The following is a 13,009-nucleotide window of genomic DNA, read 5'->3' as shown; positions in this document are numbered from 1 at the left end:
CTTACTGAAATATTTCGGTAAGGTAAAGATATGAATTTTTATATACCGCGGTATACCGAAACATACCAAAATTCGGTATATACCGTAATATAAGGTATATACAGTAAAATATGAATATAATAATATATAAAGTATTTTATATATTTTAAAATTATAAAATTTATTGTGAAATATAATATAATATGAATAAAATATACTAGTATTTAATACCCCGTATATTATTTAAATTACTATAAAATATAAATGGTATTCTAAAAACTCAAATATTCAATTTTCATTGATATTGAAAGTAAGGTATACCGCAAAAGTATGGTATACCGAACTTTGGTACGGCATACCGAAAATGAGGTACGATGTCGGTATGAAAATTCTCCATACCGAAAATTTTGGTAAGATAAAGGTATGATTTTTTCGCATACCGAATTTACGGTAAGGTATACGGTATGATGGTTTTGGTAAGGTATACCGTACCTACCCCTAGATTAAATTGTACTACTACTTTTTTATATATATATACAAATTTAGACACATCTTATTAGAAAATAGGACAATGTTCGTGGACTAATGGAGTATATTATGTATCTCTATGTAGTACAACAAAACACGCTGCACACTACATTTCATAATATACATGCACACACAAACAATTCAAAATGTGTATAATATGTATTGTTGTATTGTGTGCAAAATGAGTATTGTGTGTGCGCATTAGGTGTTTAAAATTTGATTATCAAAATTCAAATTTTATAAAGTAAAAGGATTTGAAATTGGAATTCAAATCCAGATTTGAAGACTCCAATTTTCGAAACCATAATTCTTTTTCATAGTACCAAATGTATCCTTGGGTTGATGCAACCAAGATGGCATTTTAATATTTTTGCAAGAGATATACTAATTATAATCCCACAGCTTACAGAACCAATCTCTACCAACACCATCCCTCTCGTTATACAAGTTGCATAATTAGCACCCAATTTTGAAATAGGGGGCATTCAATTAATTACACAAGCACTAGAAACAACCCAAAATCGGATCCTTCTACGCCTCTCTCTTCACTACAAAAATTTCAGTAGCACTCTGAATTCGCGCACACAATATTTAGACAACTAGGGAAATATTTCTATCTAGATAGGTTGAAGAGTGCATCCAAATGAGTATAACAGTAGATCATTTTTTCTTTCCTTCGGAGTCTGCATTGGATACTTATTCGGCTTCCTCTTTATCTGCAGCCACCGTGACACCAACATCAGCAGGCCTTATAACTCGGTCATGCAGCTCGTATCCAGCCTGAAAAAGGATCCAAAGAGGCATACGTGAGGGAAAGATCAATAGCTAGAATAGACGTTCCCTAACTATTTGAAACTAATAATAGCAACCCTTCCCCAGATGTTTCTATTCCAGCTTTCTGAAATAAGTACATATCTTTTGTGAGACCGAGTGCATGCAACTGTTTCACAGCTTTTCAGATACCTTTAGAACAACTGCAACACGACCTGCCGGCTTTGAAGCATCTGGTACTTGGAACACTGCATTATGCCTTGCTGGATCAAACTCCTCATCTGTTGGGTCATATTTCTCTAGTCCAAATTTTTTAAATACCTGCAAATGGAAAAGAGTTGGTACACTAATTAACAATGTTTACATGCAGAAACACTTAATAATAATGGGATACACTATCGGGTACATGCCAATGAATAATGAAACTGAAAGATATAGGATACATTGAAATAAAGTAAGTACACATGCATCATAGTCACCAAGTTAATCTGATAGAGTTCCTGCCTGCACATTGTTGCCTCTATTCATTTATAAACTTGTAGAAGAGATTGGAAGATCTTCCTTTATCAAATAGTCCAATGAAACCATGAACTTGCTGACCTCTGTGTGAGTTTCGGGAATATCCCCATTCGTGGGTACAAGATGTACATTTAATAACTATTTCTTGCTACTCACCCAACCGAGAAATTTCCAAATCAACAGTAACTTATGACAGTACATTCCCTTTTAAAAATCATTTTCACAAATTCATGTTCAATGTCTTCTTTTTTGGTTTTCTTTTTTATGAAATTTCTAGTAATCCAGAAATTCCCTCACGGCATTTTGGAAAGTCATCAAATATGATACAGAATTATGTATATATTACAAGAGATACTCCGCAAAATCTTCGATAAATTAATCAATAAACATGCCTAAAATCTTTATTCAGAACTTATAGCTCCATCAGGCTGTCAGGTTTTTCAGTTCAGGTTAGTGACATTATAATTAAAATTTTCTAGTCATAATCCTAATGTTTCAGTTTATTAGCCAGTCTGTTATCGCAACTTTACAGAAGAGGCGTGTTGTATGAGTTCCCTATCAAAATGGTCGTTATCTCTTATTCTTATTTCTTAACCAAACAACTATACATGCAAAACAATATTCCTATATAAAGAAACTAGAAGAGTGTGAGCATCAACTTCATACATTAATTATAACTATCTTCTTATTCTTGCTCATCAAATTAAAAAATCACGACATTAGAATAAAATACAATGGATACTAATAAATTTAACAAATAATTAATACTATCATTTCAAGTCATAACTGATAAGGGAGGAAGAACAAGAGGAAAATAAATGAACCAAAGAACAGTTTCAAATTCAGTTTCTAGGTAGAAACAAAAGGATCAATTGGAAAGTGATTGAGTTGGCTTTATAATTTTAGCAAATCCCATTCTTATTATCATTCCATCCATGCCTAGCTGCTTTTCTTCATAACAATCACATCCTAAGTACAGCTAGACAAACAATAAATTTGCAAAGCACTTTACATGCATACCAGAGAAAATCTACTGAAAGAATGAAAAATCAGAAACTTAAATACCTCTGCTAACTGCTTTTCAGTCATTTCAACACCTTCAAGGAGTGTTTTAAGTTGCTTAACAGCTCCAGTTGCATATTCAGGGGTATCAACTTTTGAAAAACCGCCTTTTGCAGCAGAAGAAGCTCTTCCCAGATTATCCGCAACATCCAAAAGGCTCTTAGCAAAATTCTGCATCATTGGTTAATGATATTTAAGCCCAGGAAAAAGAGGTATCCATAAAGCAAGTCACCTGAACAAATACACATACCTGAATCGCAAACTTCTTTACATTTTCTGATTCACGCCTTGTACGCTCTTTCACGTTTTCCATCTCCGCGAAGGACCTTAGCACCTTATCCTTCATTTGATCAAACTCCTCCTGCTTTTTCACCAGAAGTTGTTCCTTTTCCACAACAAGTTTCACCAGCTCATCTCTAGAAAGCTCACTCTCCAAATCTGAATCATAAACAGAAAATTCAACTTAATTAGTATATATTCTGCTTTGGAAAGTCCCAAATAAATGGGTAAATCAGGACCTGATTCACTTTTATCATCTGTATCGCTAGAAGCTTCATTAGAGTCCTTAATTTCCTTTTGATTTCCAGAATGAGCCATTGTCTCCTTTTCACTGGGCTCTGTGGATGCAGACGATGAAAATCCAAACAATTGAAAGCCTGTTGAACTCAACGCGGAATGATGCAGTGATGAAACCTGAGCAGGCACCACCTAAAATGGAAATAGCGCACCTCTTAATTCTACTAACCTTTACACAAAGTAAAATTCCATTTTACAAGAGTCTATAAAACAATGCAACACAAAGCACACAATTAGAAGCCATATATGATCCGTTAATTTAAAAAATCTCAGTATCTATCTCTAACAACAATGTAGCCTGGTATGCCTGAGATAGAATCTGTTCTCTACTCCTCTTTTGGGTTAACAAGTCATTGTTAATTTTTGAAAGTCACTGCCTAGACAGAGATAGATGATGGACAGGGTTTCAATCAAATCTAGACTGCACACATCTGGATTCAATGGTGGCAAATTAAGCGAACGATACAGTGAAACAGATCAACATTCAATCATAATTGAGCATGGATGGACAGTAATTTCAATCTCAGAAGTTCACCCATCCAAAATTGCGAAAATTGAAATAAAATACACGGCGGAAACGAACCGATCAAAACGTAATGCGGAAGGAGAAGAATCATACCATACGATTAACTAAGTAATTGGACGAAGTTTGAAATTGCCTACTTCCACGGCGGCCGGAGAGGAGGCCCGAGTTGCGGGACTGAGTTAAAGCGAATGTTGAGAACCGAGTAGTTATCCTTCGCAGGGACATGACGGCAGTGGAGGATGATTGGAAAACGCCGGTGATGGTGGCGGTGGAGCGATAGAGGCAGAGAGGGTTTTAGAGGGATTTTAGGCTTGTCCAGCAAGAAATGCAGTAAGAAATGAGATGGAGTTTGTTGGTGTATATTGACTTAATTACCCCTGAAAATACGATGGAACTACGATTTGTTGGTGAAGCGATAGCAGGGGTATTGGCGTCTTCGGAAAACCAAGTGGAATGAGGTTTAGAAACGACCAAAGCTTCAATTCCAAACTGGATTTTTCTCCCCCACTCAAAATATTCACATTTCCTTTTAATTTGTCTCATATTTATTTTTTATATTTGAAGTATATCTCTCCCCTCATTCAAATATTCAATAACTTTTTTCTCTTTACAATTCCATCTAAAATCTCGTGCCACTCAAAAATATCGACATCTTGAGTGAGACAGAAGGAGTAATTTATTTATTATTAAAAACTTTATCTACTACTGATTATCAAAAGTTGAGTTGGTCTGAATTTTAAGAAATACAACTCTCTTTGTTCCAATAAATACTATTCCCTCCGTCCCAACTAAGTTGAGTCGTATTTCTTTTTGGGATGTCCCGACAAAATTGAGTCATTTCCTTTTTTGCCTAAAAATAAAACATTCAATCACTCTTACTTTATTCCATCAACTACTTTACTCTCTCTTTATCTTTCCTACTCCCCTCTATCCCAACTAAGTTGATACAAAACTTTTGGGTACGGAGGTTAAAAAATTGTGTTGAAAAGTAGGAGAGATGAAAAAGTAGGAAAGATCAAGAGAGAGTAAAGTATGTGATGGAAAAAAGTAAGGTGTTTTGTTTTTAGTCAAGAAAGGAAATGACTCAACTTTGTTGGAACATCTTAAAAAGGAAAACGACTCAACTTAGTTGGGACGAAATGAGTACCTTTTAACATAATTTCTTAACCTCTATATCCAAAAATTTTATATCAACTTAGTTGAGACGGGGGACGGTTAATCGTTTAAACACTAAGAAAATGGTAATAACAAATAATGTGTTGTAGGAGTACAAAACAAAAATCAAATAAAATTAGATATGCAAATAGCTTCTTAAGGTTCTAAAAACCAGTAAATTTGACTTTGGCAAAATAAATGTAGATGAAAGAAAAAGTGTTCTAAACAATGCACTCACGTCAATATGAATTTAATGCATAAGACTCATATCAAATGTTTGCTGTGTCAAAAATTATCAGAAATTTATTTTATTTTAACTAACGATACAAGTTACTACTCCTTCCATGCCATAGTACGAGTCACTTTTCCATTTTGGTACATCTATAAATTAAGATTGGAGGATGATAGGATTGATAAACTCTTTATGAAGAAATAGTATGAATGCCATTAGGAAAATTTTAAAATTATGTCATAACGTACATTGAAATTATTTTCAAACTAACTACATTGAAATATTTTTGTTCCATATTTAAGCACATTTATCAATACTATCAATATATAATAAAATTATTCTTTATCCCAATAAAATTTAATTTTTGTATCAAATGTATTATTGTACACGTTTATTATTAAATACATTTATCATTTTTAGACCATATAATGAATGATATTGTTTCATATTTCAAATAAATATTTCATAATTTGATATAAAATAAAAATGGATAGTGCACGGCACGGATGTATTACTATTTCAAACTAAAACCAAACCACCCTACATCGAAGAGAAGTATAAGGAAAAACATAAACTACTAGTGGTAATATACACAATGAAAATCTACGTAGTCATTATATTCATACAAAATGTTTTATTATTGTTTTAGAAGAAATTTCTCCACCCGCCATGATATCGGTGGCGAGATACAAAATGTTTTATCATTGTTTTAGAAGAAATTTCTCCACCCGGCATGATACCGGTGGCGAGTAGTTGAAGCCGCGCATCAAGAAATGCCTACAGTCTTCCCGAGCAGCCATAACACGAGAGACATTTCTATACCGAATATTGTATGCAGTGTAGTTCTATCAATCATGAAGCCGTATATCGTAATCCCAGCTCTATTGTTCTCAAAGTATGTCACTACAACAAGAAATTATTCAAAATAAGCACCCAAAACTAACCAACTTGAAAAAAAAGGGTTAGGCTTAGGCAGTAGTATCTTCTTACCCAGCGCCTGCCGTTTCTGAAAAGAGATTGTGCTGTAAACGTAGGAAGGATCGAACTTGCAGTTGTCGAGCTCGTCATCTTCGTCACCGGAATCCTCTGTACCTGAAGCTCCATCAATAAACTGCTCATCAGATGCTGGAGTCTTTGTGTCAAAGGAGTCCACTGTGGCACACACATGCCACTTGGCTGCCAGGCACGTCACGGCTTGTGCCTTGTGCGTGATTCTAGTCGCGCTGCGCAGCAAGATCAAGAGCCCTGCTAGTAGACTAACGCAACATACCTACACATTCAATTTATAGTCCCTTCATTTTCAGTCACAGTTATATATATAGTGTTTGAATATTGAATCACACACCGCGAGCTCTCCAGTGTGGTATACGTTGACATCTGCGTTGGGACGTGTGGTCATGAGCAGAGACGAGAACTGGCTAGCTGTGATGAAGATCAAGGACCACAGGATGAATGATCTGTATCTGTGGCTTATGATGCGGAGGTGTCTTCTGATTCTGAGATGCTCTTTGAGGACGGATTCGACATCCGAATAGGCTTGGAAGACCTGCGCAAAGTCCTGGAGCCGGAGGATTTGGAGGCAGCAGATGAGCCGGAACAGAACACACACTAAGAAGAACACCATAGTTCTGTAGAACCACGAGCACAGCTCCAGGATGCACGCGACTGTGTTGCTCACCACGGCATTGCCTAGGAAGGAGATGCGCGTCCCACCTGATCCGTACCACCACATCTTGTACGCGCTCTCAGCAGCGAAGCAGGGCAGCACGAAGATGAACAAGAGCTTCAATGATCTCTAGCAACATTCAATATGCTTTGTCATTTCACAAAATCATAAACTGCAAGGTCTTATCAAATCTATATCCAAACAAAAGGATTGGAATTGAATGTGTTTGTTTCATTCAGTTGATTCATTTCACAAAATCATGTATACTGCAAAAGGTTTTATCAAATCTATATCCAATGAGCATGCTAAAGGATCGGAACTGAATGTGTTCATTTCATTCAATTGATTCATCTCAAAACCTAATCAGCGAAAGGATTGGAATCGAATGTGTGTGTTTAATTCAATTGATTGATTTCCAAACCTAATCAGCGAAAGGATTGGAATCGAATGTCTCTGTTCCATTCAATTGATTGAATCCAAAACCTAATCAGCAAATAAATTGAAGAAATAAAGGAAGAGAAAATACATTGAATTGCTTGGTGTAGCCCTTCCTGACGATCTCGCTCTCATCGCGAAGCTTATCGAAGAACAAAAACCTCCGGAGACCGTACTTGCGGACGAAATGCGAGAGGCAGACGAAGGAGATGGCGGCGATGCCGCTGAGGGAGAGCTGCGCCACAGCGTCGTAAGGCCTGCTGTGGCGGGAATCGCAGTAGGTGCAGGCGAGGACGAAGTGCGAGAAGGCGGGGATGACAATGGTCATGGCGATGAAGACGAACCATGAGAGGCAGGAGGTCCATGCATTCGATTGATCCACGCACAGCCATTTCAGCCACCGCCGGAACGCCTGCAGCTCGTCGTGAACGTTCGACGACATCCGCATCAGCGTCCGCCTCTTCTCGGTATGGCTCATCAACGGCGATTCCCTTCCCGATTCCTCCATCGAAATCGTCCGATTTCTTTCTTCTGTTTCTCGCGGTGTCAAAATTCTAATTTGGATCTGAGTTGTACATTCGCCAAGTTTTTCGTATGAGATTGCCGATTTGATTGGAGATGATGAGATTAATGAATTGGATTCCGCAAACCAGAGGTAAAAGAGATGATTTTCTGAATTTTGCTTTTGATGATTTGTGGAAAATTCGAGAGCTATTTGGAGGGAAGTATCGATTAATTTATTTAAAGATTCATTCGATACAATTGATTTTGATTATGCTATGTATGGTTTACACATTTTCTGAAACTGTTAAAACATTACAATACATGTATACAATTGTATATTTTGAGAATCTTGTACACAAATACTAACTAGGTCATGAAATTAATTGTTGTGAAGCAAACATTCAAAATTTCTTATGTTTAATTGTACAATTTGAATATTATGCCTAGTCCATGTAATTATTTTGATTTTCCTTGTGCCTTTACGCTCATTAGATTAGTTATGTTGTGCATGAATCTTAGCTTTGTTAGTAGCAGTATAATATTTGAGAGATGACTAACTTCATTCTGTCAATGAACTCATCCCATTTTAGTAAGTCTTTTGTTTAATAATTTCATTCTTAGTCATAGAACCCAAACTCATTATTGGATTGTTTACAAATTGATTAAAATTGATTTGTAGTACCTAAGAGCATCTATAACCATGGATATTAATTCATTTTGTCCACTAAATTATTTACGTGTCTCACATCATTTTTAACTATTTTTTTTATTATATTCCTTAATTAAAGGACAACACATGCAAAATCCATCTCATCCCTTAGCTATTTTTTTGATCTCACTCATTTCTTTATTTAATTTAAAAATACAATTACTTAAAAATATATTTTATTAATAACACTTCATTATATAATTCGAAAACTACATTACAAATTCCTAAAATTAAAAATTACTCCCTCTGTTCCTGAAAAATATGAACATGATTACTAGTGTAGAGTAATGATATAAGTTATAAATAAAATGATGTGAAGAGTAATAAGTTGTTTACCTATTTCAAAATTAGAAAGTTCATACTTTTCAGAGATGGATTAAGTACATAATTAAAATCCTAAAAGATACCATAAAACGATTACTCTTCCGGCGGTGGCGACGACATGTTCAAATGAGACATGAGGAGCGCAATCGTTTGGTTATGTATCGCTCATTCTGACCGTGTCACAGGAGAAGTGTCGGCCATTATAGACTTACAGAGGCAAGCAACATCCCATTAAAAGAGTTGTGGAACTTTGGGGGTTGTTTGGTTTTGTCCGTCTTATCCCTGCCTCTAGACATACTATAATTAAAAATGAAAACGACAATTTTTATGAAGAAAAATGAGTGCGAGATAGTTATTTAAAAAAGTAAAAAAGAGGGTAATGAATGAGGTATTTATAGATGATTTATAGATGAATTGGAAGTTTAAAAGTGAAAAAAGTGTAAAAAACGGTAATACTTGGGGAAGTGAGATATTTTTTTATTTTTTCCAAATTTTTTAAAAAAAATTTAAAAAACAGTCATAAATCGACACAGCTGGGAGCGCACCACGTGGTGACAACGTGTGTCCCGCTAGTAAGAGACAAGCCCTCCAGAACGAGCCACAAGCAAATGCGTCATGCCAGGGCGACTCGTCCTGACAGGACGGGCCAGCCCACCACGAATTGCACCGTTGTAAATGTTCTAAGTCTAATACATTACTCCTTTTAGATAAAATATTTTTATTTGTACTTGATGGTAAGAAAAATTATTTGATTATTAAAAAAATTTGGATTGCATAAGGTATTTATTGTTGAGAATACAAAAGTTTAAAGATTAAAAAATGAAGAAATAAATTTTGTTGAGTAATAAATATATTCTTTCCGTCCCACAAGAATATGCGCTATTTTCTTTTTAGTTCACCCCACAAAAATATGCAATTTCTAATTTTGAAAATTCTTTTCTCTTTAATGAGGTGGTACTCATTCTCCACTAACAATACTTTAATTACTTTTTCCTCTACATCTCTCTTACCTTACTAATTTTGCATTAAGACCCATGGCGAACCCAAAATGCATATTCTTTGGGGACGGAGGGAGTACTAAATACTCCTTCCGTTCCATAATAGATGACACACTAGGATAATAACACGGAATTTTAGGAGATATTGTTTTGTATATATTGAATGTAGAGAGAAAATAATATATTTATATTAATATGAGAGATAATTTTTTCTGAAAAAAGAAATGTTACATCTTTTATGTGACAAACTAAAAAGAAAAATGTGACATCTATTATGGGACAAATGGAGTAGTATTATTAAAGTAAATAATTATTAAATTTTCATGACAAAAATCCACTAATTCCGTGTGTGATTGTGTCGAGTTTTTATTTCAATGTCAAAAATTTACCAGCCCCTCCCCCTCACTGAACCCTATTAACACGAAAACTGGAAAATGTGTTTCTAAATTCAGTCATTGTTGAATATATGCCTAGAGCCTGCTTCTTTCTCCATGCTATCATCATTAATCACCAAATCTCTACCACATAAAAATTTGGAGCAGAAGCGAACAAGACAAGCCTACTCTCACTAGTGCTGAATTTTTTTTTGCGATTAAAAAGCATCCAAACCTATTCCATCCATTAGCGTTGATTGCTAGCAACCATTCTTGCAGTTGCAGCTTCCATTTTCATTTCATTTATCGGTGGAACCCTTTTTTAATTAATCATTAGAAAAATCCAAAATTGACCAACCATTATAGTCAAACTCTCTTTAATCCGCTGAAAAGTCAGGTCATTGCATTCAAACATCACAATAAAACAAAATTAAAGACAACATTAATCAAAGGTCAATAAAAAGTAAAAACCACAAAACACACGTATTAAGCATTGGCTACAGCAGCTTTACAATGTAGTGGAAATAATGCAATTATTATGCAGCTGCCCACACTTTCGAAAAAGGGTGTACTACCTAAAGACACATACACAAAATACTTAGATGCACACAGATGATGGTAGGTACTATAAATTAATGATGGGTGTCAACTTACTTAGGCCTCCAATTTTTCTATTCACACACAGTGAATTTGTGAACCATAACAAACTTACTTCTTACCACAAACTCATCTAACTACTCCTCCTAAAGCCAATTCAGGCAGCAATTGATATCAATGATAAGTTTCTCTTCAAGCCACATCTTTTATCACACAATAGAGGGAGCAAACTTGATCACTATACAGATAACCTCAAGGCTCAATTAACAGATGTTATCTCTCTTCTTCATCTTCAACAACATGAACCCCCCAACTCAGCAAACAACTACAGGATAGCATCACCCTAATTCGAAAACAGAGAGAACAAACTAACTCGAGCGAGCAACAGAGGGGAATTTAGTACCCTACTCATTTATTTGCGCTATTACACAGCCATAACCATAAAACTCGCTGTGAATTCTGCTGCAGCACAGATAGCAAGTTTAAACAATCCTAAGCACGATCAAAAAACGCAACTATATGCCAACCAGTGTTCTCAAGAAGCTATACACCTAGCATCAATGTAGTTGCAGTTTGTGAACAATGCATATCATCTCCAAAACATCCCTTACTTTTATTTTATGCCACTTATCCCAAATCAATGAAATTCAACAACATATAAACTGAATTCACCAAAAAAATCAGTGGAAATGCCAAAACATATCAGAAATGACATCTCATCTTGAACATGGAATTCATATTCAACTACTAAAAAAAACACTGAAACAACAGATATGGAACATCAAAGAAGAAGAACACAGTGATATACCAATCACAATATCCTCTATGTATCAATAACATTAGGGATTATAAATACAAAAAAGTAAACTCTCTCCAAACAACATACACTCATAGAAGACACCCTCAGTCTTCACCCAGCATTCATCTCTCTCCTTTTTTTTAGGTTTTTTGGGGGATTTTCCGGAAAATAAAAGCAAAAAAAGAGAAAAGGTGAAAAAATTAGTAATTAAAGCAAATAGGAGAATCACTGGAGGGGAACCGGTCAGAGCCGGAGAGCCGTGCAGGATAATTCGTCAGCGTCTCCCTCCGGCGGCATGTTAAGATCGAAAGGCATGGGGTTTTTACAAGAGGAGGCGATGTCACAGGCGGTGTCATCGACCACGGACGAGGACGAATCGCAATCGCTGTGACAATCATCGGGCGCCACCGGCGGATGCCTCCTCTGCTGCTGCACGATCGGCAGCTGGCGCGGCGCGCTGAAGGATTCCACAGTGCTGCTCATGCCGCTGGAAGTCGGCCGCTGCTGCGCGATTATGTGGTGTTCCTGGGGATAATACCGGCAATCCATGAACGGATCGCTGGGGCTATTGCTAATCCGCGGTGGATAAGGGTTTTGAGAGTTGAAATCGGGATACACGGCACCGTTTTGAGGTAAGGGGAAATTCGTCTTCGCCTTGGGGCCGCGGAGAGAGAGCGCGGCGCCGTCATAGGCGCGGGCGGCGTCCTCAGCGGAGTCGAAGGTGCCTAGCCAGACGCGCGTCTTCTTCCAAGGGTCTCTGATCTCGGCGGCGTACCTCCCCCACGGCCGCTTTCTGACGCCTCGGAATCTGATCTCCTTAGATCCTCCCGATCCGTTGGCTTCCACGCCGGGAACCGCCACAGCGGGCCTCGCCGCTGCTCTGCCTCTCCGCATGGCGATTAACCACCGAATTATTGGGGGGAAAGAATAAAAAACACAAAATTGGAAGTTTTCTCAGGCGATGAGAATTGAATTTAAAGAGAGAAGGACGAACGCATATTTACAGAAGCAGCAGAAGAAGAAAGAATAACGCCACGGAGAAGATGAGATGAAATTGAGGCCATCCACGACGGTGTCATTATACCGTCCCTTAAAACACTATTTGCTGCAACACTATACTTTTTTTACTTCATTCCTTACTTAAGAGACGGAACCTACAATCATCCGTCCGTTAACCGTGACTTAAATTACTATTCATTCAATTTTATTTTTTTTATTTTTTTTCCAAACAAATTCAATTAATAAAAAACACATT

At 36.6% G+C, this 13,009-nt stretch overlaps 3 protein-coding genes across 3 annotated transcripts; all 3 read right to left on the bottom strand.

Moving 5' to 3' along the window:
• Positions 1 to 849: 849 nt before the first annotated feature.
• On the bottom strand, positions 850 to 4,284 carry LOC121788087 (grpE protein homolog 2, mitochondrial-like). Its single transcript, XM_042186960.1, has 6 exons — positions 4,055 to 4,284; positions 3,378 to 3,567; positions 3,110 to 3,297; positions 2,863 to 3,030; positions 1,471 to 1,599; positions 850 to 1,287 (listed from the first exon to the last, which is right to left on the bottom strand). The coding sequence occupies exons 1-6, from the start codon at positions 4,184 to 4,186 to the stop codon at positions 1,204 to 1,206; spliced, it is 891 nt and encodes a 296-aa protein (XP_042042894.1). The 5' UTR covers positions 4,187 to 4,284; the 3' UTR covers positions 850 to 1,203.
• Positions 4,285 to 5,949: 1,665 nt separating this feature from the next.
• LOC121786471 lies at positions 5,950 to 8,105 on the bottom strand. The gene is made up of 4 exons (XM_042185114.1): positions 7,541 to 8,105; positions 6,694 to 7,143; positions 6,339 to 6,618; positions 5,950 to 6,251 (listed from the first exon to the last, which is right to left on the bottom strand). Exons 1-4 carry the CDS (start codon positions 7,955 to 7,957, stop codon positions 6,115 to 6,117), a joined length of 1,284 nt encoding a protein of 427 aa, XP_042041048.1. The 5' UTR covers positions 7,958 to 8,105; the 3' UTR covers positions 5,950 to 6,114.
• A 3,624-nt stretch (positions 8,106 to 11,729) lies between these two features.
• Positions 11,730 to 12,802, bottom strand: LOC121785727 (ethylene-responsive transcription factor 3-like). The gene has a single exon (XM_042184145.1). The coding sequence runs from the start codon at positions 12,646 to 12,648 to the stop codon at positions 11,998 to 12,000; it is 651 nt and encodes a 216-aa protein (XP_042040079.1). The 5' UTR covers positions 12,649 to 12,802; the 3' UTR covers positions 11,730 to 11,997.
• Positions 12,803 to 13,009: the final 207 nt, after the last annotated feature.

The sequence above is a fragment of the Salvia splendens genome, chromosome 22 (genome assembly GCF_004379255.2).
Source record: "Salvia splendens isolate huo1 chromosome 22, SspV2, whole genome shotgun sequence".
Lineage (NCBI taxonomy): Eukaryota > Viridiplantae > Streptophyta > Magnoliopsida > Lamiales > Lamiaceae > Salvia > Salvia splendens.
The sequence above is the reverse complement of the archived record's forward strand: the minus strand, read 5'-3'. Positions and strand labels throughout refer to the sequence as shown.